This window comes from Cloeon dipterum, chromosome 1, assembly GCF_949628265.1.
Source record: "Cloeon dipterum chromosome 1, ieCloDipt1.1, whole genome shotgun sequence".
NCBI lineage: Eukaryota > Metazoa > Arthropoda > Insecta > Ephemeroptera > Baetidae > Cloeon > Cloeon dipterum.
Window position 1 is genome coordinate 21,691,235 of NC_088786.1, and position 26,004 is coordinate 21,717,238.

The following is a 26,004-nucleotide window of genomic DNA, read 5'->3' on the forward strand; positions in this document are numbered from 1 at the left end:
TCAGCTTCTTTTCTTTCCACTTAGAGCCATCATTCCAAGAGGTCTCCTTTGAACACTTGAGGACTTTCCCAAGTGCTCAACGACTGTTTTCAGGTTAAATAATCACAACTATGTAATTAGAAATTTAAAGTCCTTTTTTTAAAAAAATAAGGTTTAACCTTCTTACTGCTTTTTAATCTCCATTACAAAACTGTTTTACCATTCTTCACAGTAAAATTATCAAAAAAGAGCCATGTATAACTCAAAATGAGTGACTTAAATTTAATTAATAATATCTGAAGTTCCACAAATAAATTATTTCAGCAGTCAGATTTTAACATGAGAACACCAATTAATTGGGATTTAAAGACTGGCAAGTTATTTTGGATCTAATACTTTTATTTTTTCTGAGCCAATTTCATTACCTAAATTATGAAAATGAAGAATTCTTACGAATCATAGTAATATTTGGTACTATACGCTTCCTAATATTTAAAAATCGGTTTCAACAGGCAGAGCATTGATTATTCTGGGCATCATGACGGATGGAATCTGGGCTGACATTTGAGGCAACATAGTCCCATGCAAAGATCATTAGGGGAGGAACATTGTGCCTATCGAGTGCTTGATCCACCACTTAGGTTTATTGCGCCCTGATACCAATTCGTTTCAGTTTTTGACCAAATGTATCACCCATTTCAATACATATAATGAGTATACCATAAGAATTTCAAATTTTGCGATCAGTGGATGGCACAAGTCCAGTGTAATGTTTTTCCACATGTATCTCATGCCGGCCATGACCCTTACAACCCTTTATTGAGGAATAAAACGTTATGTAGGTGGAGAAATCCTCCCAAATCACTGTTAAGCAAAATATGACTTCCTACGATAAATAAATCTGACGCAACACATGACACATACTTGATCCAACCCAAAACAAGTATCAGTGGTGCACAAAGCATAATTTAAGATGACGCGTCCATCCGCAATGTTGCACCAAAAATAATTAATGAATTTGAAATCACCCAAATCACCGCAAACATATCAACTTAATTAATTATTATCGTTGAAACTAAATCTAAAGAAGTCCACTTCAATGTCTACTGATTGTTTTTTGTGGAATCGATAAGTGGCAGGCAAATCGTAGCGGAGCTCTGCAACAACCTTGGCTTCCACACCCCACTGTTTGGCCTTGCTCAGGACGTGCTGCCTGGTCGAAGTCTTGTGCAGGGAGTAAACTGCACGTGTTGCCAACCTCAAGCCCTCCTGCAAGAATGTCATGTCCGCACCTTTGTTCTTTTTGGTGCCGAACGGTGGGTTCATCAGCACTGTGTCCACACTTTTTTCCCACCTCGACCCTAAACCAGCTTCGACGTCTCCCCTGATGATCTCCACTGCTATTTCAGTTTCCTCCAGATTCTGCTTGGCAATGTTGATGGCCTCCTGGTCTATTTCAAAGCCGTAACAAACGCGAGCGCCCTGAAGAGCAGCTCCGATGGCCAGGGTGCCACAGCCCATACCCAGGTCAGCAACCACTTTTCCATCCAGATCCCCGAAAGACTCTTCTGCGGTGTGAAGCATGCAGGCAGCAACGTGAGGTGAGGTTGCGTACTGCTCGAGCAGCACTTTGGGCTTCTCGAAGCCATCCAGTTGTTGCAACAGCTCTTCTAGTTTGCGCAGCTTCATTTTGAGTCAAAGCGGGGGAGGACAGGAAGGATGAAATTGCCAAAGGCAGAGTCTTGGGGCACGAAAAATCCAAATGACTGGGAATGGGCTAACTGCAGTTGAATGCTACGCTGGTTGCCGGCATCATGAGCCTAAAAATTATTTTCAATTTTCGTCAATCATTAAATTGTGTTGTATATTACTTGGTTTTGAGCAGCACTGGCATTGCTGAGTTGGGTGCCTTGTTTTAGTAACAGCTGCTTCTTCTGTTGGTGCAGGTCTTCCAAGATCTTCTTGTTTTGTATCTCTGTGAAATGTTTGAAATTATTAAATTTTCTAAAAGTGCTCTGAAATTTAAAAACACGTATTGGTGGAATAATGAGTTTTTTTTTAACCCGACTACACAGTGGAGCTATTTTTCATGAATAAAACAATAATTCACAGATACTACCAAAATATATATAAAAAATACAAAATCTAGCAACATTATATTATGTATAATAAAATCATACAATAAAGTACCTATTTCATGTAAAAACACAAACTGGTACCAGCAACAGAATAAACTGATTTTTTTTAATAAAATACTAAAGAATTTACAAAAAGGGACTGGTTTGGGAATGAAATATTTAAGGAGGTACATAAGTTTTAAAGAACCGAGGATGTCTGTGGAGTCCGTTTCAATTTAACAAATGTCGTAATAATTAAATATAACACTGATTCATAAATACATAATAATCTAATTTTTGAAATAGGCGACCACTCGAGGTTGTGTTCATAATGGCAATAAATTAAACCAGGCTTCATCCTCATTGCAAAAAATTGTCGTTTTTAATCTCTCGACAATAGTTTCGACGTCATCCAGTACGTCCTAAACATGAGTAAAAAACAATTAAAATCAATACAATATCTAACGTCACATCTTAAAAAGTACAAAAAAATTCCGACATAAAAATTCCATACACTTCTGCACAAATATCAATCCACCTATTCACGAGGCAATTATTGAGGCAAGCTCCAAAGACCAAATGTGAAAAATTCTAAGCCACCCCTTTGTTAAATAAACGCACATCTCACAGGTGGTAGAGAGCCTTTTCGTTCCGTGAGCTAAAATTTCCCCTTTCAGCGCTTACAAATTTTTTCCAAATATCACAATGCAAGTAGCTGGGGTTACTAATCACATTTTCTGAGCCTTCCATTGCCACCGCTTCCTAAACCACCCTCTTCCACAAATTCGTTTCTTGCTTCAACACCTCCACATTCTTCCAATCAAAATTATAGTTGAGAGATTAAAAACGACAATTTTTTGCAACGAGGATGAAGCCTGGTTTAATTTATTGCCATTGTGACATGTCATAATAATCTGTTTAAATAGTTTAAGTTCAAACCTTGTCTCATGTTAGGGGTGACCGGCGGGGTTTGAGATGGAAAAGACATTTCCAGTGAGGTTTTGTAACCAGGTTTTCCGTGTGACACACGCCTGCTAAAACTTCCACTCGGCTCGCCTGAAAGACGAAAAGAGGTACAATTTTATAAGGCTCTTATGAAAGATGTAATGACATTCATACTCTTTTTACTATGGAAATGAAGTTGCGTTTTGTTATAGTGTGCTGAGTGAACGAGGTTTTGTTGCAAAAATGACAGGCAAGAGGTAAGTTGAGCAGATCGGATGCAGAAGGCAGAATGCGGGCTTTGATCAGCTGATTGTGATTGTGAGCTTGGTTTTCACTAAAATCATTGTTGATGAAGGTTGTGCTGCACTCTGATGGTCTCTCTGTGAACTTTGAGGTTTGAGAGATAAGGATTTTGAAAGAAAGCGCCATTGGTGCATGTTACACAGGGTTCGCCAATTTTGCAATGCGCAAAAATGCACCACTGGTTTTTTGCGCAGAAAACCGGCTGGAAAAACATACCAGTATTGGGTTTTTCCGCATTTTCCGAATTTATCCCATAAATAGTAAATTTTTGCTCCAAATCGGTCTGAAATTTCATAAAATTACGTGGAGAGTTTAAATTTTCTGTCTCTTGAAGGATCCTTGAAGGAATCTAATACTGATTTTGGGGATTTTGAAAAATCCTATTTTGGGTCATCCCCAGCATGATAATTTTTTATTTTCTATAAGAATGCATGTGTTTTGGAAAAATGCGCAAAATTGCAGAAAAACCCGCAAAAACAGTTTTTTTGCAATGCAGTGGGTTTTTCCGGAAAATTCGGGTGTTTGCGAACCCTGGTGTTACAGGCTATGAAGTTAATTTTCGTAATTATCATTACAATATTTTTAATGTTGCGAATGATACTCACAATTAGACAAGGCGCCGTTAAATGAGGACAGTGAAAATCCTTTTCCTAAAATCGCATCATGATCGTGGAAAATAATAATAGTTTTTACGATTTTTTCCAATTATATTATGGATGTCATCAATGAAGGCAGATGCACTATATATACTTAAGAATGTCATAATTTTTAATAGATATGAAAAGAATCAAAGCAGCTGCCTCGGGACAAAAGAGATGCTGATTTTTCCGTATTTCTACAGAATTTCCTGCTAGTATGTGTCGATTGCACGGTTGCAGCCCTATATTAAATCAATTCGCTTCCTCTCCTATCTGAGGTCTGGTTGCTTGGATCAATTTTGTTATTTACATTTTTTATTTTATTGAATTTTTTAATATTTTGAAATACAGGCAAAACAATTTTGGACAAAATATTCCGTGAAGCGATTTTATTTTCCTTATTAACATCATAATATAATCCCTTCAATCATGTTTTGAAACAACAGGTATGACGAGCGTATATCCTGATCACTATATTTTTGAAATACTTATTTAATGTGTTACTTAATTGATGAGAAAAGATACAAATTAACATGTATTGTGTGCAATATACGCACACAATTCCATCATCAAATCTATTCCTTCGCAAGTTGAGCTGTGTTTTATTATCTTAACCTCTCTACGAGGGTTATATGAATAAAAATTAATTTGAGAAACTTAGAATTTTTGACAGTATAAAGATTTTTAAATGTTAAGAAAATTAAAAAAAAATCCAAATAAAATTTCATCAACAAAGGCGTAATTACCTTGCCAAAGTTTAACACTAAACTTGCAAAATCCATAATGTCAATATTATTGACTTTATATTATTTCAACTTTCGACCCAAATAGTTTTTAACATTAAGAAATTCCTAGGTTTTAAGTTACACAAAAATATTTTAAAGAAGAGACGATTTGCACATAATATAGCTAACTCTTAGATTTCTGTTTGGAAAGCGTAGCTTAGCATTATTTCAAAGATTATAAGAAGAACATCTCTAGCTAATCTATAAACTCTATAAAAATAGACTAAAATTACGAAAATGAAAGGGCATTCTAAAATTTGGAAGCCTGTAATAAAAATTAAACAAATAATCAATAGAGCTTGTTGTGATGTTATTGCATATTCTATAGTAAATACATTAAATCCGTCCAAATTCTACCATTTCCTAATGACTGTGCACGATAAAGATGAAATTTGTCTGACTACAAACCGATATTACTTATTACAATTCCATAACAACTCCATAATTTCGCAAGTTATGGTTTTTCCAATAAATTAAATTAGATCCAATAAAAAATAAACTATTTTTGAGATTGAAAAACTGAATAGTCTAAAGTTTAATTAATATTTAGTCCGAACAATTTTTAGCATTGAAATCTATGTGCTGTGCAAAACGGTAGAAATTGCGATGAGAGAGATGCAGGCGGAGCTTTCTGGACCACCGGCGAAGATCCCAGCCATTTTGACTGCGAGCGAGGCTGCTCTTGCCGACAACGGGGGAGACACCAATCGCGGTGCTCCAAATGCAATCTCACTCGCAAATCTTCAATGAAGCTATTCAAGAAAATTTCGCAGGGTCAAAAATATTACAGCTTAAATCATAAAGGGAAAAAAGTACCTTTTTCTAATGAGGTCGACAAGTAGAGATCCATTTACTAAATAGGTTTAAATTTCAGCGCATGCATTATGTTGGGTTATATTGCCAAATTTTTAAACAATTTAAAAAATTAGGCAAGAATTTAACCATTCTAAAACCATAAAGCCATGTTTGTTTTTGCCTGCTGTTTTTTTTTAAATTGCTAATTTGTTGATAAACATTGACACTTTTGCGCTAGGTAAGGATAGTATATTTTATTGATTTTTCAATCTGAAACGCTTCATCCGTGGCGCGGGCCACGTCGCAGAATAAATTAGTTCTAATCATTTGCTCGCATGAAAGAGGTTATTTCGCTCTGAGCAGCGTCCCGACCCCTCTTTCAATTTATCCGAGCGACACGGCATGAGTAGGACCGAGAGAGAAAGAGAGAGAGAGGCGCTTGGGGTGGCGCGCTCGCGCGTGTGTTAAATAAAATTCACACCCAATCAATGTAATCTCTTAAAAAGAAGCGAGCAGCATCGTGTTAATGCAGCAGCGCGTTGCAAAAATAAATTTCACTCCTCCACCGCGCGCACCACCCCTCCTGCATAAAAAGCTCGGCTTGTTTTATGAGTTTATTTTTTCACTCTTGCGCGGGGAAGGCGCCCCCTCGCCTTTGTGCGGCAGCAACAACGCCTTCGATGGGGCTCAAGTGGATGAGGAGGGTGTGTGTATCACGTGTGATATTGGTTTGCTGATCAATCGAGGGGATGAAATTCACTTATGCTGCCGCTGCATGCTGATGTACTGGAAAAAGCATCAGCAGCGCCTCGCTCGCTGCTATCATTACAAAACATGGGCCAATCATGCGGCTACATAATAAACCCGCTGGCTTCGGAGGCTGTGCTCCTGCTTCCTCTTCTTCTTCTATCACAACCCTCGGTGCACTGTCTATCGCGCTTTCCTGATCAAGAGTCGGAATTTGATGCTCTACGTGCGCCACCCTCGCTCGCCCTCGCCCGGCGTGCGTTCTATCTCTTTCGGCGCACGCTTTTTCGATTCATTGAACATTGTTTTCCCTCACCTCTTGCCTTGTCGACAAACAAAATTGCTGGTGTCTTAACACAAAACCTCTGTAGCAAGACTGCAGAAACCCTAAGTTAAAAATAAATAATCTGTGTAGTTCATATATAATAAAACATTAAGTTAACTGTTTGTAAAGCTGTGGGGCTCAGTGCGGCGAGAGATAATGAAACTGTCATAAATCATTTTTGAAGCATATTGCTAGGTTTATCTGCACCAATTCTGATGTTCATTTGCTTTTAATTGTAGTATTTGAATGGTATTTAAATTTGAAAAAGATGTAAAAACAATCGGTGAACGATTCTCTATGGTGGAGGAAATTTTCTATTTTCTGCTTGTATCGTCATCGTCAGGAAGTGAAATTTATAAACTGGGCAAAGAAATCAAGATTAAATTGAAATATAGAAAATTAATTGAGTTTCATGTCAAAAGTAAAATTGTACACCGTCAATCCCACATTTTGAAATTATTTATTTACTCTATATTTAGCTATTGGTCATGGTAATTTCAGTTTACTCGCTGCACGGGCGTGAATGACTCGAGAAATATCTATATAACAGAAAACAGCTAAGCTAACAATTCTTAATCTTAAAAACATTAAAATAGCAATTTTTTACTATTTAAAAACATTAATTTCTGCTCATAACTTTTCTATATATACATCTTCTTTTAAACATAATTAAAACATTTTCATTGTTAAAATAGTTAATATCAATTTACATAACGATCAAAAGTCTTTCATATTAAATTCCTCAGAAAATATTTCTAAAACATCTGAAAGTGGAGATTTTTTAAATTTCTAATTGCAAACCTTTTGGAAGAAGCGTGAAAACACCTGAAACCCACAAATGCTGTGAAATACAGCAAGGATGTATTGTATAGATGTTGATTGATGCCGCATGAAAAATCACCTGTGACGAAAAGGCACAGAGAAAACACGAAAAACGCATGGGTTTATCTCTTAACCACAAACATACACACTTCGACTTTTTGTGTGTTTATGGATGAAAAATCGCTAGGGAGACAGCGGTCTGGCTCAGAGGGAGTAGCACATTTGTACACGTGTGGGAAAGAAAAAGCGCCAGCAGTCTGCGATGACGCGATCCCTGACATGCAACTTCAATCACTGTAATTGAAAAGGTGGAAACATCATGTACACGCATTTTGCATTTCATTCATTTTGTGCTCGCGGTGATTGATTTGGTCGAAAGAGAGGGGGCCTTTCGAGAGGAATCTTTCGAGTTTTGGGCGAGAATAAATGAGTCAAATGTATACTTTTGGAGAGCACCCAACCCAAATGCTTTTTCTCTGCGCCTCCTCTCTCTTTTTTATCGCGCGCATTTTTAGTAACAAAAGCCTTTTTGGTTGTAATAAATATTTCACTGTCAAAATGGAAATAGCTGCTGCTACCAAAGAAGGAGCACGGCCGCCCGATAAGAATCGCTTCCATGCGCTCCTTAAAACACACACACACACAACTCCCAGAGATTTTCTCTCCTCCGCGTGCACGCTGAGCGCCGAGCGATACTCCGTAGATGCCTAATGGACCTAATGTGTACTTAATAATCTTCTTTGCTCATACACTGTTAATTGCTTTTAGTGTTCCCGCGTCACTTGCTCTCACTTGTGATGTCAGAAACACTTGATTGCAACTGCCCTCGCACTGTAAATGGTTAATTTAATATTAGATTTTGTGGAAAGGTTTTTCAACAATTTGTTAAATCACATCGTGGATTTTCAATTTACTTTTTCAAGACATGATATTTGTGTTGCTCAGTACAAATTGTATATTTATATATTTTTTATTTTTTTTAGATTAAAAATTACACGTCCAAGAAGCTTTTTTAATTTTTCAGTATTGATAATGCAGCTTCCTCGATGTTAGCGAGTTGTTTTTTTTTTTAATTTCGACAGAAATGTATGGCTCAACTGAGGACTTTGCGCCCAGACGGGATGGGCAGCTCTTATGAATTAGAGCTGCAAGCAGCACCCGAAATAAGTTAAAGCAGGACATAATATCTATCTGTTTCAGCAGTAATTTAGATAATACACAAAATCTACAAGTTGCTATTCTCAATACTTACCTTTCTTTCGTCATAACATATTTTATGAAAGAAGAGCTTCACAGGCCAACAATTAAAAACATTTTGCATTGTTGACTAAGCAAGTAGTTCATTAAGGTATTGTGTCTGAAATTTAACAATAGTTTTTTATATCTACAGTGTACAATAATGAAATCAGTTCCAAGGAACAGTTAAAATTCATTGTACCAAATTTCTCGAAAACGGGTTTTTAATGATTTTTCGCCTGATTCCCTCTCGACGCGATCTATTCAATGGTGTGGGAATTATGAGCTAAATGAAATCATGATTTTGAATAAGGAGACAGTGATTGATTTTACCATGCAAACTTTTGAACCGATTTCCAATAAAATTTAAACGGTAACCTGGGAAATTTTAAGCTTGATCCTGGTTATTAAATGGAATTTCAAGTAAAAGCAAACAGGATTTTTCACAAATTTTCTGTTACGCTTGTATGAGCTCCGCTACTTCTGTAATTAGGAAAGCATGAAAAAGGAAGCAAAACTGGGAAAAATCATCTGTCAGATTAGTGATGAGAAAAAATGATAGTATATGCAACCCGTGTGGTGTATGTGTCAGGGAGTTGCATACCTCAAATATTTTCAGTTGAAATTAGAAGCAGCTTTCTCGGTGTACAGCAAGCTGTTTATTTTTCCATATTTCTACAGAAATGTCCTGCTATGTAGAGCATATATGGATATAATTTAGGAAATGAAATAAACTAATTCCCTTTTGACGGTATTATAACAGGGGTCGACCTATTTTTGTCTTTTGTGCGTCATTCATACCGCGTAGATAGGTTCTTTGATATTTTAGATCGCCACCGCACGTTTTTATTGAAATGCCTTCCGTCTGGCGTATATGAATAAATTTTCCCGTCATCCACACAGCAGTTCGCATCGCGGCAGAAATGTGTTTGTGCCTTGGCTTTTGTCGTAGTTTATATTGCATCTTGCGTCACATCAAAGGAGCTGTCACCGCTTTCGCTTCTATTTGACGGCGTCGCTTGTCTTCATAACACACATTGTCATCCTTAAAAGACGCGTTCAGCGCTCTGCACTGCCGTGCCACGGTGTAATAACAACCATGTTAATATAATAGCGCGGCTGCAAACGCGCCAGTGTAATTACACACCATTGTTCCACATATTATTATTGCAATCAGTATTTTATTAGCCGAAGAATGCGCAAAGTGACTGCTGGGAAGTGCTTCATTAACCTACATTATAATATTCACTCCCAGAACCAAAGAGACGCGACGATAATTTTTGCTTGTAGCAATTTGTTTTACTGCTCGCGAGCAGAGCGTAATTCGCTTCACCGGAATGAATGAAATGGTCTCCTTTCAACAAGAGAGCTAATTTTCTAGTAAGACCAACAAATTTTCTAGTACAGCAGTCCAAATTGCGTATAAAGAGTAATTAAAAATATTTTATATTAAAGACCGTTTTTCATTATTCTGCAGCTTTTTTCCCCAACGCTGGAAACACGTTTTCAACGTTCGCCGTAAAAGTTAATGAACAGAAACAGTGGCAGAATTAAACTGGTTATGGTGTTCAGATGCTGGTGGTAACCTAAGTTGCGCTTGGAAATATGCGCCTTCTTCTGCTCAGTGTTAGAACTAAATAAAGCGCCGTCAACAAGTCATGCAGGATAGCTGCTTCACGCGTAATGAGCTGTTTATCATGGGAGGTGGGGTTGAGAATGCTTAAGTGTGGCGGACAATTGCTGGAGCTGCCTGCTTAACAACTTGGCAAAAGCCGCAGGGCCAAAATCTTCGTGTGTGGTCCAGCGAGCGCGGAATATGTGACACTGCGCGGCTCTGCACATCGCGCGTACCCATCTCGCGTTTGGGAGGTAGCGCCAACTAGTGGCAGGCTCGGTTCTCCTCCTCGATTTTTCGCCCTGAGTTGTACAATTTTGGAGATCCTCTCGTTGGAATCCGGGAATAATGAGCAGCTGAGGGATAACCTGAGCAACGCAATCAGAACCAAACTTTCGCTAAACTCCGACAAAGACCTGCGCAAAATTCCGCCAATTTATTTCAAGCATGCGGGTAGCAGATTGAAACACCTGCGAACATTTTGCGCATTTTTTCCTAATCTCGCCGCGTCCCAGCAGTTTTTGCTTACTGCGTCGGTCGTTTGATTTCCTTCAGAGAAATATGAGAAGACTGCTGCCGCTTAACGCAGATTATTGCTGTTTTTTGTACTCGCGAAGCAGGGACTCGTCTCCGATTTTCTCATTCTTGTTCTGAACAAACTATTATAGCTTTTTAACAAATGCTTCCTTTTCCATCAAGTCAAAAATTCCATCACATACGATGAACGACAACAAACAATAATTAATCCTTTCCCAGAATGCACTCTCAGCATATTAATTAGAGTCGCCCTTAATGAGCAAACTTTCCCTTTGCAATTCAATTGTCTATCTCGTTACTTTTTTTAAGATTAATCTCATTTCAATTTGTAAATAATGACGGATAAGGTTTAAAATATATTTTATTGGAATGGAGCGCATCATGAAGAAATTCTTTCATTGTACTACACTGGATATAGTTTCTGCAATTGAATAGAGAACCCATTTGCTTATGTAGCATTCCTGCAACTATATAAATAAGTTTAAAATCCTTTAACTCGCTCCCTTCTGCTAAAATGTAATTCATCCAATTATATTGTGAGCAGAGAATATAAAGCTCTAATTAATCCACTATTGTTTGTTCAGCATTACTGACTTACACGTGTTGAGTATATTTATGGGAGCATTATTATTAATGCTAATAACTCGGTATTACCTTACAAGAACAACTGAAACTACACGTGACTCAAAAACTCGCGAAGGAAAACTTGCCAATTTAAAGTAATAATGAACAAAAGTTAAATAAACCATAATGCTGGTCAAGAATACGATGCTGACACTGTCTATAGCAGGCAGCAGCATATAAAATTATTCTTATATCAATAATCAAAAGTGTCATTATTATTTATGTATTAGTAATTTAAATTAAAGAAAAGCAAATGTTTTTTAAGTTAAAAGTTGTAATAATTTCTCCTGCTTGCTGAAAAAATTGTTTTAACCCTCAGTTTTATTTTTAGGAGAAATGGAACGAAGCCATAACTTGTCTTTACCTTTACACTGTCAAAAGTGCTGATAAAGTTTTTGAGTTGTACTAAATATACAACACATTTTTGACAGGCGAGGACACGACGCAGTTAATATTTAAGATTTTCTTGCATTATTGTGCAGCAAATATTTTGTTTACTCAGAAGACATTTTTATGTTTTATTTCAGGCCAAACCGTTGCACAAAACACAAAACTTATAATTTATATTTTATTCCCTGGCACCGTACGCGGCTCAGTGCGCACTACAATTCAATAGGTTATTAAACACAATCTGGCGTAGAACTATTGCCATTATCTATACGTTTTTATCATTTGTTTAAATAAATAGAATTTGCAGGCTTATAGCTGAATGCTTGTGTATATATTATTATTCTGGTTATTATCACAGCTAAGAAAGTGGTAAAAATTCATATTTTTTCGACACAGATTGCAAACGCATGTTGGCTTAGCCTCATAATGGTACCCTTTGGTTTTACATAACACAAAATGAGAACCGTGACAGGCATGTCTCGTGATTGCATGCCTGTTTGTGTTTGCACAGCAAGCTGCTTCCAGGTCTGGGTGACCATTTCGGGCGTGTCGTGAAAATCCGGCTCTATCTGCTGGGAAAACTTGTATATTTGATTCCTAATGAATTTACTAGAAATTGGAGTTTCAGGCAGCGAAAATCTAGACATTAAATCCTTGACAAAGATATGTCAGTGTCGGCCAGTTCATATGTCAATCTAGATTTCATATACCTAGAGAGGCACTATTTGTGCTTTTTTCAGATAGACTTTCTATCTTCTTTCTAGACTTTCTATTAATTTTATTGGTATATAAAATACTATAAATAGAACGATTATATTTATATGATACACAAATTTGGAGTAAATATTCAGCGCTATAATAATATAATTCACCTTCATTTGAAAAAATTAATAAAATATTTTTATTTAGTTTATGTCACTGTATAATACAATTTTATATATGGCCTGTATACACAGCAACTCAAAGCCACGTTATTAGACGCACTGGCTCAAGATTAATTAAGAACTTTCAAGAAGTTTCAAAGCGCCGATTCCGATTTGGCACGCTAAAAATAAATCTTGGTTGAAAACGTACCTGCTGTGTGTAAGTACAAGTATTGAGCAGCGATTGCTCGCTCACGCAACTCTGTAATCTGGGCGCGGAATTATATAGTACCGGGCATATTGTAAACAGCAGTTTAGTGGTAATGGGTGGATAATAAAGTTTGAAACCATTTGATATCATTTGGTGAAATATTGCCGGGGCAGCGGCACAGTGCAAGAGGCTAGCAATAGCGGCCGTAATAAAACTGATCAAATTATCACGTAGCAGCGGTCGGAGAGAGCGAGAGAGCGCCGCGGCTCCTCCTACCGCGCATTGTAAACATTTACATCATTGGTCGGCGCGATATAATTTCAACGCCCTATTTTTATACCATCTACCGCGCTGCTTCTTCTTTTATCGCACGACCGACCGCTTACAACATGCGCATAAGGTGGCACGGCAGAGGCGATATTACCTTATGGTGATTAGCCGCACTCCGACTCCCCTTAGCAACTACACTCCTCCCATGCGCCCCTTCCATTATATCAAAACTCCCACCTATAACGATTTCCCCTGAGCGCCGGCCGAGCCGCGAGTGTGCCCGCCGAGATGATGATAAACTGATCTCATCCTTGGTGGCGGCAACTACACGAATAAATCTGCTCCGCCGCGGCGCCGACAGCGCCGAAACACGAGCACCACCATCGACGCCGAGGCGCTGAAAACGCACCCCCGCCGTCGGGCCAGGCACGGACTGCACCACTCGCCCGGCGATCAGGTACGGACGGAGCCCCCAGCCGCGGGCGACGAGGCCCCCCACCCTCGACGGTCCAACCCCACCCCCCCAGACGAGGCCGGTCGCGATCTCCCCTACCGCGCGGTGCAAGTGCGGCCGGAAAATCATGCAGATGAAATAAGTGCGCGATAAGGAGCTGAATATTGATGAATTAATCGCTTAATGAGGCGTCATGCCAGCCTCCGAACAGTGAGATCAGCCAGAAGTTGATGGAGACATGGCCGCAATTGCGTCGCTTCTTCACCACCACCAACAACTCTTGCTGCGTGCCGCTTCCGCCGCTGCCCTCATCAACAACTCGCCGCCGTCGACGGTGCCCCTGCACCCGCACCACCATCCACAGCAGCAGCAGCACCATCACCACCACCAGTCAGTGACCTTTGACACGAGCAGCTGCAGCAGCGGCGCCGGCAGCGACATGTGCAGCCCGGCACCGTCGTCATCGGGCTCAGCCAGCCTGGCGCCGCCGGCCTCCGTGCTGTCCGAGGAGGCCGCTTCGGACGACGACGAAGTGCTCAGCGTCGGCAGCGAGACGCCGCCGTCGCTGACGGACAGTCCGGCCCTGAGCGTGTCACCGGGCGCCGACTTCGCCACCGTGCGCAACCACATGCTGATGGAGCACGAGGCCGCCCTCCGCAGCGGCCTCAAGTTCAGCATCGACAACATCCTGCGACCCGAGTTCGGCCGCCTCCTGCCCGCCGCCGCCGCTGCAGCCGCTGCGGCCGCCGCCGCCCCCGGTGCCAAGAAATGTGATAAAGCGAAGAAGAAGAGCAAAGACTTGATGCGAATGTTACCCCCCGCGAAGGGCCCTGCCGACGCCCCGGCCCCCGCCACTCCCTCTCAGCCGATCAACCTGTCGGCCAAAGACAATTCATCCTCCGCGAGTCCGTCGCCGAGTGCGGCGCCGCCACCCAGTACCAACTCCTCCGGCCAGCCCATGCTTTGGCCCGCGTGGGTCTACTGCACCAGATACTCGGACCGACCCTCCTCAGGTAAGACCTTTTTCTGTATAGTTCTCCAGCACAATTAGCATTCTTCTCGAGTTATTTATTTTTGCAAGAAAATTCCGATTGCAAATATCAGCACAAATTATGCAAATAATTTTAATCATACAGTCCGAAGCAGATCAACACTGCGTTCGCGCCATTAGTCAAGCTACAAACACGTCCTCTCGATGAAAAGCTTGTGCCATTAGTGGCGCGCTAGCGATCATTGCAAATGAGAGTGCAATTAAGGAACAATTAATGCTCGTTAATGATTTCAAGCCCGAGGCGACTTTATGCAATAAATATCACCGCTTGTGCTATGTCATAAAGGTATACACATGCAAGTTAACTTGCCGTTCATGAAGCGGGAACAATCTCGAGAATAAGCCCGACCCTATACTGAGTATAGAACTCGCATATAATAGCCCAACGTGTGCGCGGCCGTACACATGTTTCTATCAGCCAGCTACTTGCCCAAGCGCACACTCAGCGTTATATTGTATACAACATTGCTCCAATGATCCATCTTTGGAAAGCAGCCACTTGGAATAAATTACAAAAAGGCATCTGTAAAATATCAATTAGCGAAAGAAATCTATATTGACCAATGTGTATTATAGAAGGTGATTTTGCAACAAACAAAGTAGTCCAAGCGTTTACCTCCCTAAAAATGATTTTTGCATTAATTCATTTGCGTCTGATCGAGAGATACAACGTGAGAATAAGAAGTTGCACTCTGCGCGTTGCTCTTATAATGTTTTGAATTTAATTAACGCTGCGCTAACGTTGTTAGTAAGGATGAGAAACATCTGCTCCTAGGATGTATTTTCCTTTTTGAAACTTGTGCCGTTGTGGTCATTCAAGTTCCTGGACGCCTAGGAAGGCTGCGAGGAGCGCGCGTTAATGGCGCTGTTTATTAATTATTCTACATGAATGAAATCCTATACACTTCTTTTTTCAACGAAGATGATTATGGTGATGGGCAGCCGCAGTGTGGGCTTCAACGGAAAATAATATAACACACACACGCAGCACTCGAGAGCTGATCATGCAAAAGAGAACAAAGATTTTATCTATTTGAGAACGCAAGAATGGGCTTATGGAATATTATTATAACTCATCCGCGCGCAGCAAAGCAGAAGCCGCCGCACTCTCCAGCTCCTCTTCTTTTGCCTTTTAAATTTATGGAGAGAAAAATATCACTCATGATGTAACGAGAGACCTCCACGAGGAGGGATGCTGATGCGTAACTAAGCAAGCTCCTCGTGATGATTGATCATCGCCAAGAGAGAATCGTAAAATATATGGCCAACAGACGGAATTATTAATTGACGCTGTCCGCAGTCACAACGCGCGTTGCAGACTTGGTGGTCAAGCAGTCTATGGAAAACTGAATTTAAATTTAAAATAGTTGAGGTTGTGTGTTGGCTGTGATATTTTATAACTTATGGTTAATACTGCAGTAATTCTATATAATAAAATAATGTAATTTTTATTTATCATTATAGTTTAACTTTTCATAACATTATATTTCAAAAATTTTATTTATATTTAAAAACTACAAAAATAAAATAAAATTTTATTTTAAATAAGTGAATTTATGAGTTTTTAATAAAATTTTGATTTGGAGCTTTGTGATAATAAAAAATATATATATTTATGTGTGACGTGAAAGTTATAGAGTAAATTTAAAATTCTAAACAGATTGGTCTTTAAAAATTTCAAATAAATATTTTTTACTCGCACTGCAAATAATACCATAGTACGTATGCTTTTATAACTCTTAAAAAATTGTCTCTGAATATAATTTTACGCATATAATTCATTATAAAATTGAATAGAATTTGTTAATTTTGCGATTGTACCTCAATATACAATATCGTACTTTCAAAATGTTGCAATTCGTGGCAGCAAAATATTTCTTTTAATTCCTTCATTCTGCGTTTCCACTGTTGTGTATTAAATTGGACGATGTTTTTTTGAAACGAAGTGAGTTGGCCAAATTTGAATCAGTACAGAATATGTATTGGCATTCTAATATTTATTTTAGTCACCGCACGGCAGGCTGCCTCGTTGTCCGAGAGAGCTCGACTGGCGAGCCGGCGCGCTTGTTCGCGTTTCCTCGGCGCAAATCCGGCCGACGGTTCGCTGTTTGGCAGGCAGTGCAGTAAAAGCAGCACCGAGCGAGGATTAAACGCCGCGCGTCTGCCCGCTTTTATTGCCAGCGCCTGGGGCAGCGAGAAATTTAATAGGTGATGAAAATCAGAGCAAATTGCCTGCGGCCTTCGGACCACACAGATTCTGCCGACACCTCGCTCAGCACAATTAAACCGTCGATCGCTAATCCGGCGGCTGTTCGCAAGTATTGACCGCTTTATTTGCAGCATTCGCGCTCGACTTGCCGCGCTCAATGCACGCCTCTTGTGCAGTCCAATTCGGAGCCGATCGGGCGGCCGCCTTTTGTTGGCATTGTGGCCAAAATGTTTGCTCGCTCACATGCCTGACGTGCGCTTCGGAATTTCGTAATTTTCCAGCGCACCACCGCCCGCGCGCACGTTTAGGCAAAAAATTTATTGCTCTTTTGTGCGTGCCCGCCGCGCTCGGATAATTAAAAAAATAATAAAACACACAGGCAGCCAGGAAAAACGCAATAAAAGCGCCGGGCAGCAGACGTTTGCGGCCTAAATGACCATTTAGCCTCGGCCGCAAACAAGCTAGGGGTGCGCGCGCGCCCTATTTACCCTACACCGCATAACAAAAGGGGGAGTTTTCTGCAGAAACAAAAGCACTCGCACACGCAAAACTGCCGCTGGCAATTCCAGTCGCGCGGTGACATTTAAATAACAGCTCGGCCCACCGCACACAATTTTTATGCAAATCGCATGACGGGCTGATTAGCCCGGTGGGCGTGTGGAATTTAATTGCCCACGGTGCTTATTTTACTGCGGCCATTGTTTTGGGACTAACGAAAAATGCAGCACGTTGACGAGCCGCGATGAATCTAGTGCATTTAATTCCGTTTTTCATTAAAAAAGCGTTTTTCCTCGGCCCATTAGCCGCAGTGGTGATCAATTTATGCGCGTGCCCGTTTCAAGTGCAAATTACACGCGAAACGATATGAAGCATGTAATTTAAATGGTGCTGCGCGCTATGAAATTTGTGCGAGAGAATGCTTGCACTTTTCTCTCGTGCTCGCCACTCGCAGCTGTCATTGGAGCACTTACAATCAGCGATCCGCGTGCTGCTGGGTTCGACTCTATCCGCTGGTCAGACGACCGAGCCTCCTGCTGTAGCCGGTGTGCAAATTAATTGAGAGAAAGTAATTGAAATTAAAACCACGCGGCGTGCACCCTTTTCCGAGTAGCTCCAGCAGCATTATTGAGCAATTAGACCCGATTCGCGAGAAACCGCGTTTCATATATGCAGTGTATGTGCCGTGGCGGTGAAAATAAATGCCCAAATTGGAGTTTTTCCTGCTTCTCGCTGTTTAATTTGGGAATTATAAAATAAAAATATACTTTATGATGCCAAGAAGGAGATTTCTAAACTTCAATCCGCCGCACGCGTCAAATAATACTTGCCTTTAAAAGGAGCGCAGAGCATTTTCAAGAGGACAAAAATTAATCATGCCACGCAGGATCCGGGCAACTCCCGACTTAATGAGCTGCAATATCACCCAATTCTGGCAAACGTTCAAGAGCAGCAAATTTAATAATGGCTGAAAAAATGTGCGATGCTTTTTAATGGCATGTAAGTGTCACTCCGGAGCCGCGACGTTGTATAAACAAGGGACGGCCAGCGCTTGGAAACCGTAAATTATCCGTTGCGGCCTCTTCGAGTACATAAATTACGTGCGAGCCAATTGCACAACATTTTATCGTCCGAGAGAGCGTACATTTGTACAAACGCTTGCTTTTTGCTCTCACGGCAGTCACTCGCCACTCTCGCGCGCGCAGCGAAAAGACTGCAGCGTGCGCTCAACTCACACAATCGCAGCTTGTAATTAATCGAGGTCAGAGAGCGATGATTGAAATAATTTAAAGAGCCGCACAGGCGAGATGATGATTTGGTTCTTCCCTTCCGAGCAGACACGCTAATTAGGCTTATAATTGCTGGCTGCCGCCTTGCGTATTATCCTCATCATCGCACATTTCTGTTCTCTTGCAAGTGTTAAATCGGAGGAGTGTGGTTCGTGTCCATCACGCAATGATGGGGAATGTAGACTGATTTTATTGATATTATACTGCACGATGATGGCCTCGTTCATTGTCGTCGCAGCAGTCTCCCGGGCCCATTCATTTGAGCGTGGCTTTAATTTATGGCCGACTAACAACAGCCGTTTGAGGGTTTCCTTTTCAACAATCGCTGAGACCAAGCAGAGTCAGCGCGGCAGATGAATCAGCCGCCGGCTTTTTATTGTCATTATTCGGGTGCGAAGATGAGAAATGAAAAATGCACTCTTGCGGTGGCTGCTCTAAGCCGCGTGCTGATGTTATCTGTCTCTTGTTGAAGAGACGACCCTCTCAAGATTGCGCACCTTCACCTCTTGCGAGCTTCTGTTATCGAGAAGAATTTCTCCGCCAGGCTCTCGTTTGCCGGATTTTAATTTACAACGAGCCAATCAAGGGATTTAAGCATATTTATGAGGTGGAATTTAAGGAATTCCCATCATCGACCAGCCAGAGATTCTGCGGCAGCGAAATCGTCAAAATATTTCAACCAGTCATATAAATGCATTCAATTTAACTGTTGCGGACCATAAAACATGATTTTATTCTGACCCTCTGCGCGCAAGGATGCAGTTTCTGCGTACAGTAAAATCGAAAACAAGCTGCTGAGGTGCTTGCATGACCGTTTTTAACATCAAAGATCTCGATTATGAGCACAGATGCTGCTTTTACTCCGCGTTGCATTGGCATCGGCGTCAGAGACCACACAAAGTCGTCTCGCATTAAGTGCATTTCTGCTGCAATAGCCTGCTCGAGAGAGATGAGGTGTCGTCCATCTCGCTTTATTGATGTCTCACTTATAATACATATTCTTTCTCATTACTTGTTATTTAATGTAATGACCGTGAAAAGTGCAGTCCATTAGCGAAATGCAGCTGCCACTTTGCATCTCCGCAGTGTGAGTTTCCTACGCGTGAAATTGGCTGCGCGGGGAATGTTGCATTCGACGGCAGGAAAAGCTGTTTTGAAAAGTTGCGAATAAAATATGGTTTGTTACTGCTGGTTAATGCGGGACACAAGTATCAACTTTCTGGTTACATTACGGATTAAATGGATTTCAATCAAGCGTCGATAATAAATTTTACAAGTAGTAAAGAGTGGAAAAAAGCCTCAGACTTCTTACACTAAATGAAAATAATCACCAGTTTTTTAATGCGACCTCACACCCAACAAACCTGAAAAGGAATATATTAATTACGAGACACAAATTGACGAACATGAGATTCTGCAAATTTCCCTTAGCGATCTATGTCAAAAATGATTCAGCGAGTTTGATTCCAGCACAGCGGACTGGGATTGGGAACAATTAATAAAAATAAAACCCTGTAGCTATTTACGCATAACGGCGCCAAACACCGAGCCTGCGCAGCTCATTAACTTTTACAACGATGACAAGTTCAAAATTTTTAATTCCCCGGCCGCACCGACGGCATAATAATAATCGTAATCAGTCGGGTCGCGAGGGAAAGAATTTGTATTCCGTCAATACGCATAAAACGGAATGGCCATTGAATTACACGAGTATTATTATATTGCCACTGCGTGTCGCCGCGAAACAATAAAAAGTAACGACCTCAACCGCTTCGGAACAAGAGCATATCAGTAAAGTACACCACCACTCTGGTCGGCGGCCAATATTAAATGAAGCAAAAAATCGCACGCACACACACAAAATAAAATAAAAGTGCTGCTGTTGTTTGAGCTGCAAGATAAGCATCTCTTTCTTTCTGCGTTCGCTGCTGTGCCAAGCTGCGCGCATGATGATCATTTTCCCAATATATATGTAAACGCAAACACAATACATATAGGTATAGGTACATACCTTTTTGTGTGCTAAATTATGAGTGATTTAGTGTAAATGATGTTTTTGCAGGCACCGTGTGTGACGTGGCTCTCTCTCTCTCTCTCTCTCTCTCTCTCTCTCTCTCTCTCCTGTTTCTGATGTTTTGGTTTTGTTTTGTCTCCGGATGCTGATGGGTGGTCCAGCATCCTTGGTGATGCGAAATCGAGATGAGAATAAGAGACGACGTCTCTCTCTCTCTCTCTCTCTCTCTCTCTCTCTCTCTCTCTCTCTCTCTCTCTCCTATTCCGAAAGAATTTCGCCTTTCTCATCATCAACGGTGGCGGCAGCAGGTGAATAATTTTCGCGGTATGCGCCATGCCCTTATCCTGTAGCCTGCACTCGTCTGAGCCAAATCAATTATATACGGCGCGCTTGCTGCTTATGCAAATTAATATATTCTAGGAACTTATAATCTGACCGCTTTATCGTGGCGATGCCATTATTTATTGTTCCTCTTGATTTTGTTTGCTCACTTGGGCCGAACTATTTCGCCAATAAAACAAGCTCTTTCGACTGTTTTAATTGATGTTTGTCACGAGAAAGCGGCTGGCTCACCCCTTCTGTGAGCAAACATAAGTTTTTAACGCTGAAATTCACGAGCAGCCGACGCAGTTCGCTTAATGATAAATTGATGTATGCGGAATTTCCACGAATTGAAAATTCCATAAATTTTAAATTATAGGGGATCATTCATTTGTTTTGACGTGTCACTTCCTTAATGACATAGAGAGCGATTTTCAATTTAAAAAGCGTATATGGTACGTGTGTTTTGCAGCGGCACTCGTCATAAATGGCTTTTTGATGCATCACATATCAGATTTTGATTGCTTTTTAACGTCGAGCTGCTGTTTTGACATTTCAATTTGAGTGGGAAATTTCCACCAGCGCGGCTATGAAAACTGAGTTCATTCCCTTTATAAATTTATTTATCTTAGCACGCATGCTTACTTTTGCAATCCAATTATTTATATTTCCCAAATCATGCTGCTATAATGCTGTTTAAATAGAATAATTCGTCCAGCGAAGAATGCAGAATTTCGAAATATGATAATGATATGAAAAGGATTTTTTACCAGCAAGGCCCCTGAAACCAGCATTATCCAGAATATCACGCACACCGTAATGTGTACACTTTTGCTGTCAACATTTTTATCGCCATATACTTAATGTGCACGCTAGTTGCAATTATGGTGATGGATATATTTCCATTTGTTCAAAAATGTTTAATCAAACCAGGGAAATTAAGCAGTCAATGATTGCTTCGAGAATAATTTCATTTTCAAAGCATATTGCATGCTTGATTAAACTAATTCTTGTGTTTTGTATTCATTAAAATTCAAATCACTGAATTGGCTTGATAAGATTGCTCGAATTTCATGCTATATTTTACCTTCGTCACGTTCATCTAATTTCAAATGCAAGAGCGACTGTGTAATTTGTGCGCACTCCCAATGAAAGCTGCTTCATAATTGAGTTGTCAAAATACCGATAATTTATCCCAATCTCTTGTGTAAGGTGGAAAGGACCTTTTTGACGTGTGTGCCAACGTCAAAACGAGAAATTGGAATTATAAAGAGCGATTATACTTTTCAAAATACCCTATTTTGACAGCAGATGGCTTCATTCTATATATTGAATGCTCGAGGAGACGCAACTTATAAATATTTCAAGAAAGGAGGAGGAATATTTATTGGCGTGGCTAGCGGGAGATTATTGTATTTTGAGAGCTCTCTCGCTATTATTCCGGCGGCCTCCACTCACCACTCGCGCGCGCGGGCGCAGAGATAGAGAAACAGTCTGCAGTGTATGAATTCGATATTTGATAATAGGAATGGGGACCACCCAAATAAGCAGAGAATTATTATTTCATTTTGGAAGCTATCATTAGATTGAATGAAATCCATCAAAGAGCGCATCCTCTCACTCGGCACTGCGCGTATAAAAACAGCCCGTGGAACCACACGCCGCGTAATTACACACCTGCTTTTGAACATTATTTTTTTCTTTCTAAATGAGCGTAGTTTTCTAGTTTGTTCTTTTGATATTTGCATTCGTGCGGTCCAAAAAAAAATCACCGTGCTAGTCTGTCGGATTGAATAGTTCACGATCAGACCACCAGGATGGAAATAAAAAAGGCTTACATAGTTTTACGACGAAGAGCAAAGAGCGAAAAAATAAACGCGACGGATTATCCATTGTTCGTGTAATTTTCACGTTTGCGCCCGTTTTCAGTGAACTAGAGGATGCAAAGGTGACTCGTCACGTGATTATTATGCGTGCAGTCAAAATTACAAGCCTGCATGAGCGAGAAGAGTTAATTTTGGTTGTGCACGCCGCATGTTTAAAAGCACAACAAGCGACTTCCCGGCTGCTGGTTGCTTAATTATTATGTACATTCTCTCATACCTTCTCTCTCCTTTCTGGAAGTGGAGTAACATGGCTGCATATTACGTTATTTTCATTTGCCAACTTAGGGCGCAAGTAAAATTGTCTGTTTAGAGAGGCTTGTTTTCCACTGGTTGCACGTGATAAAACGCCCATGATAGCGGCGTTTTTAGAATTGCACTCTGCGCGCAAAGGAAATTATTTGGTCTCAAACATAGAGGCTCTCAGCACCTTTGTTTTACAAGCTATGTTCACTTAACATGTCAATTTTCGACCAACTTCTCATGAATTCCCCCATTTCCTCTGACTCAACTCGTAACCATTTTAAAATAAGCACATAAATTTTGCTGTTTATTCAGAGCAGGTCGGCTAAAAGGTGATTAGACCACCAAGTCATGCAGCAAAATTAAGTCAGCGCTATAAATTTTTAGGGTCGTTTAAAATTTGTATTTTACGAGCAGTTAAATATTTTGAGCCGCACGCCCTGAATTTGAATCCTGCCAAAACGGCATTTCGTCGCGCCGATATCCGCTCACTTATATTTTTTTGGCGGCGCCTGCAGAATGAAACACCGCCGTGGCAGGGAGGTCTGAATGTCTTCATTGTTCTTGCGCAACGCCGGAGCGTGATCGACCGGACCAAAGCTGCCGTGCAAGCATGAAAATTAATTTTCACCCAAGTGACATTAGCCGGCCGAGTGGAATTTCAATCGGCACCGGACTGGGGGAGCGCGAATGCGCCTCTTATCCAGAGGCATGACGCGATTTATTTATGATTCGGCTGACCACCGACACAAACGTGCAAGTGTCTGCGTGCGAATTTATTTCTGGCGATGGCGCCACTCACACACTTTATTGCAAATCAATAACCCGGACGCGCGAATTTGAATTCCAGCTCATGCTGCAGCGGCGCTTAATTGATGCCGAGTGAGTAAAATTCAAATCGACTCGCTTGCATATTTATATCTTTGTTTCTTGGCTCTCGTGCTGCGCTGCTGCTGGGTTGGGTGTATATCGTTTAAAAAGACTGCTTGGCCGGGTAACACCTATATGGAGGAAAGCGTTGAACTGATATATGAATAAACCGCTCGTGCAGAGGCGAGTGGAAAAGGGCAGGGTTGTTTGCGTGACGGCTAGGGAAAACGTCATAATTATGGCAAGTGCGCGATCAAGATAGAATGCTATATAATGTACACTTGCACTGCTCTATACGCTGTTATTAAATGCATTTATTGGGGAGGCAGCTGAGAGGAGGAGCGAGCCGACCTTCTCGAATGGCGATTCCCAGGACGCAAATTTTCCTCAAAATGATTTAGTTTACGTTTTAAAGCCGTGTGTACTCTTAACGAGGGAAATCATCGCTGGCTTTGCAAAGTGCGGTCGGCCTATACTCACGGGATAACATCCTGCTGGTCTGCGTGCCACTTTTGTGAAGAAAAAACACATTTCCCGCGAGGCCGTTGGTCTGACGAGCGAGCGGCCGCGAGGGTTGATGTTTCAATCAAGAAGACACAAAGGCCGCGTTAAAGTGTTGACAATTTCGATTTTTTTCCTCATCCTCCCACACGTCGACCGACGAAATAATCTCGTGTGGGCACCGCACTACTTCTTCTTAATGTTGAGTCATTATATAATCGAGAGTGGCCTTTGTGCCTATCACACACAAACAGAGCGCGCCGCGCGCATAAAAGACGCGCAAAGGCACAGAAGCCAACGCACCACGTCACTCACTATCTTTATTTCCTCTCGTGCAATACAAAAACGATAGACTCTCGCTGCTGCACCGCGCACCTGTCTTGCGGCTTTCAATTGTGTGTGTATTAATAACAAATTCGAGTGCACAAAAACGCTTTCCCGCAATGTGCCGGAAAATGTGCGCCGGCAGCTGGTTCCCGCAGTCGGCCTGAAATGTTGGGTGAATCGAGCCAAAAAATTGAGTCTGCTCTCAACAATGGGTGCAACAACATGGACTTCATTAAAAGTGAAAGGCGTTCAGCGCGGCGACCAAAAATTCATGAGATAAGTCAGCTCCACGTTAAAAAATAATTAATCGGGAACAAGAAACAATTACAAGCATCGTTCAAATACGTCACGTTTAATTGCATTCACTCGTCAGCAACGTAAAGAGAGAGATGCCGTCTGAGTGCAATGCACGCATTCATGTCACCCGGGTCTTTTGTCATCAAATTACACGCGCATGCACCCCCTCCCCAGCCGACACTGGTACGAATTATATTGGATCTCTTGTTGCGGAAAGCAAAGATGATTCACCGGGGAACGAATTCCGACTCAAAATTAATTAAAATAACACGCGTGGAAATTAAATTGCTGTTGAACGGTCGAATTATGTGAGCGCCGGACTCCCCCGCCTGACTCGCGCATCAAAACAAGGCTCACAAAGCGAAATAGATTCGCTCGGTGTAGTTAATGAAAAGATCGTGTTGCTCTCAGTCCACCAGTGCATGACACCTAAATTTGCTACGTTGCTCGACGGCTCGAAATGAAATTGCTGCTCTCGCCCAGAGGATTAAATGGAAAATTTGATGCCTTGCCTGCGTTATAAAATTTGGAGTTTCTCTAAAAAGTCATTCTGACAGAAAAAGCAAATTTGTGGTCGGACCAACAACGAAGCAACACCGCAAACTGGGTGCATAACTATCGGCTGAATCGACCCTCTTCCAAATCACACCGCACAAAAACAGGGCATCGACAAACGTGTTTGCTTTTCAAAGTAGCAGCAGCAGCACTAGAAATGAAAGTTCCCATCAATCAAACAAAACTATACATAACATTACAGTGTATGCAGCGGCCTTTCAGTAGTTCCTAATTTACCGCACACTTGAAATTACGCTGCCGCTTATGATGCTTTTTTATGCCACCAAATT

General features: G+C 41.0%; 2 protein-coding genes across 3 annotated transcripts in view; one reads left to right on the forward strand and one right to left on the reverse strand.

Annotated features, from left to right (window-relative positions):
* Positions 1-357: 357 nt before the first annotated feature.
* Mettl5 (Methyltransferase like 5) lies at positions 358-3,369 on the reverse strand. Of its 2 annotated transcripts, none has more exons than XM_065497254.1 (4): positions 3,216-3,369; positions 3,036-3,152; positions 1,851-1,954; positions 358-1,799 (listed from the first exon to the last, which is right to left on the reverse strand). In XM_065497254.1, exon 4 carries the CDS (start codon positions 1,666-1,668, stop codon positions 1,036-1,038), a length of 633 nt encoding a protein of 210 aa, XP_065353326.1. In that variant the 5' UTR covers positions 1,669-1,799; positions 1,851-1,954; positions 3,036-3,152; positions 3,216-3,369; the 3' UTR covers positions 358-1,035. The 2 variants fall into 2 exon arrangements, with proteins under 2 accessions (XP_065353326.1, XP_065353327.1); XM_065497255.1 differs by having other exon boundaries at positions 3,225-3,248.
* A 10,117-nt stretch (positions 3,370-13,486) lies between these two features.
* LOC135938918 (homeobox protein engrailed-2-A-like) overlaps positions 13,487-26,004 on the forward strand; it is a 40,488-nt gene continuing 27,970 nt past the window's right edge. The window contains exon 1 of the mRNA XM_065482966.1: positions 13,487-14,669. Within this exon, the coding sequence (XP_065339038.1) occupies positions 13,895-14,669 (775 nt within the window). The 5' untranslated portion in view covers positions 13,487-13,894. The remainder of the gene's footprint in view (positions 14,670-26,004) is intronic.

Bases quoted from the DNA above. Each gene is read 5' to 3' on its own strand.
- Mettl5 (XM_065497254.1), bottom strand. From the start codon at position 1,668: ATGAAGCTGCGCAAACTAGAAGAGCTGTTGCAACAACTGGATGGCTTC.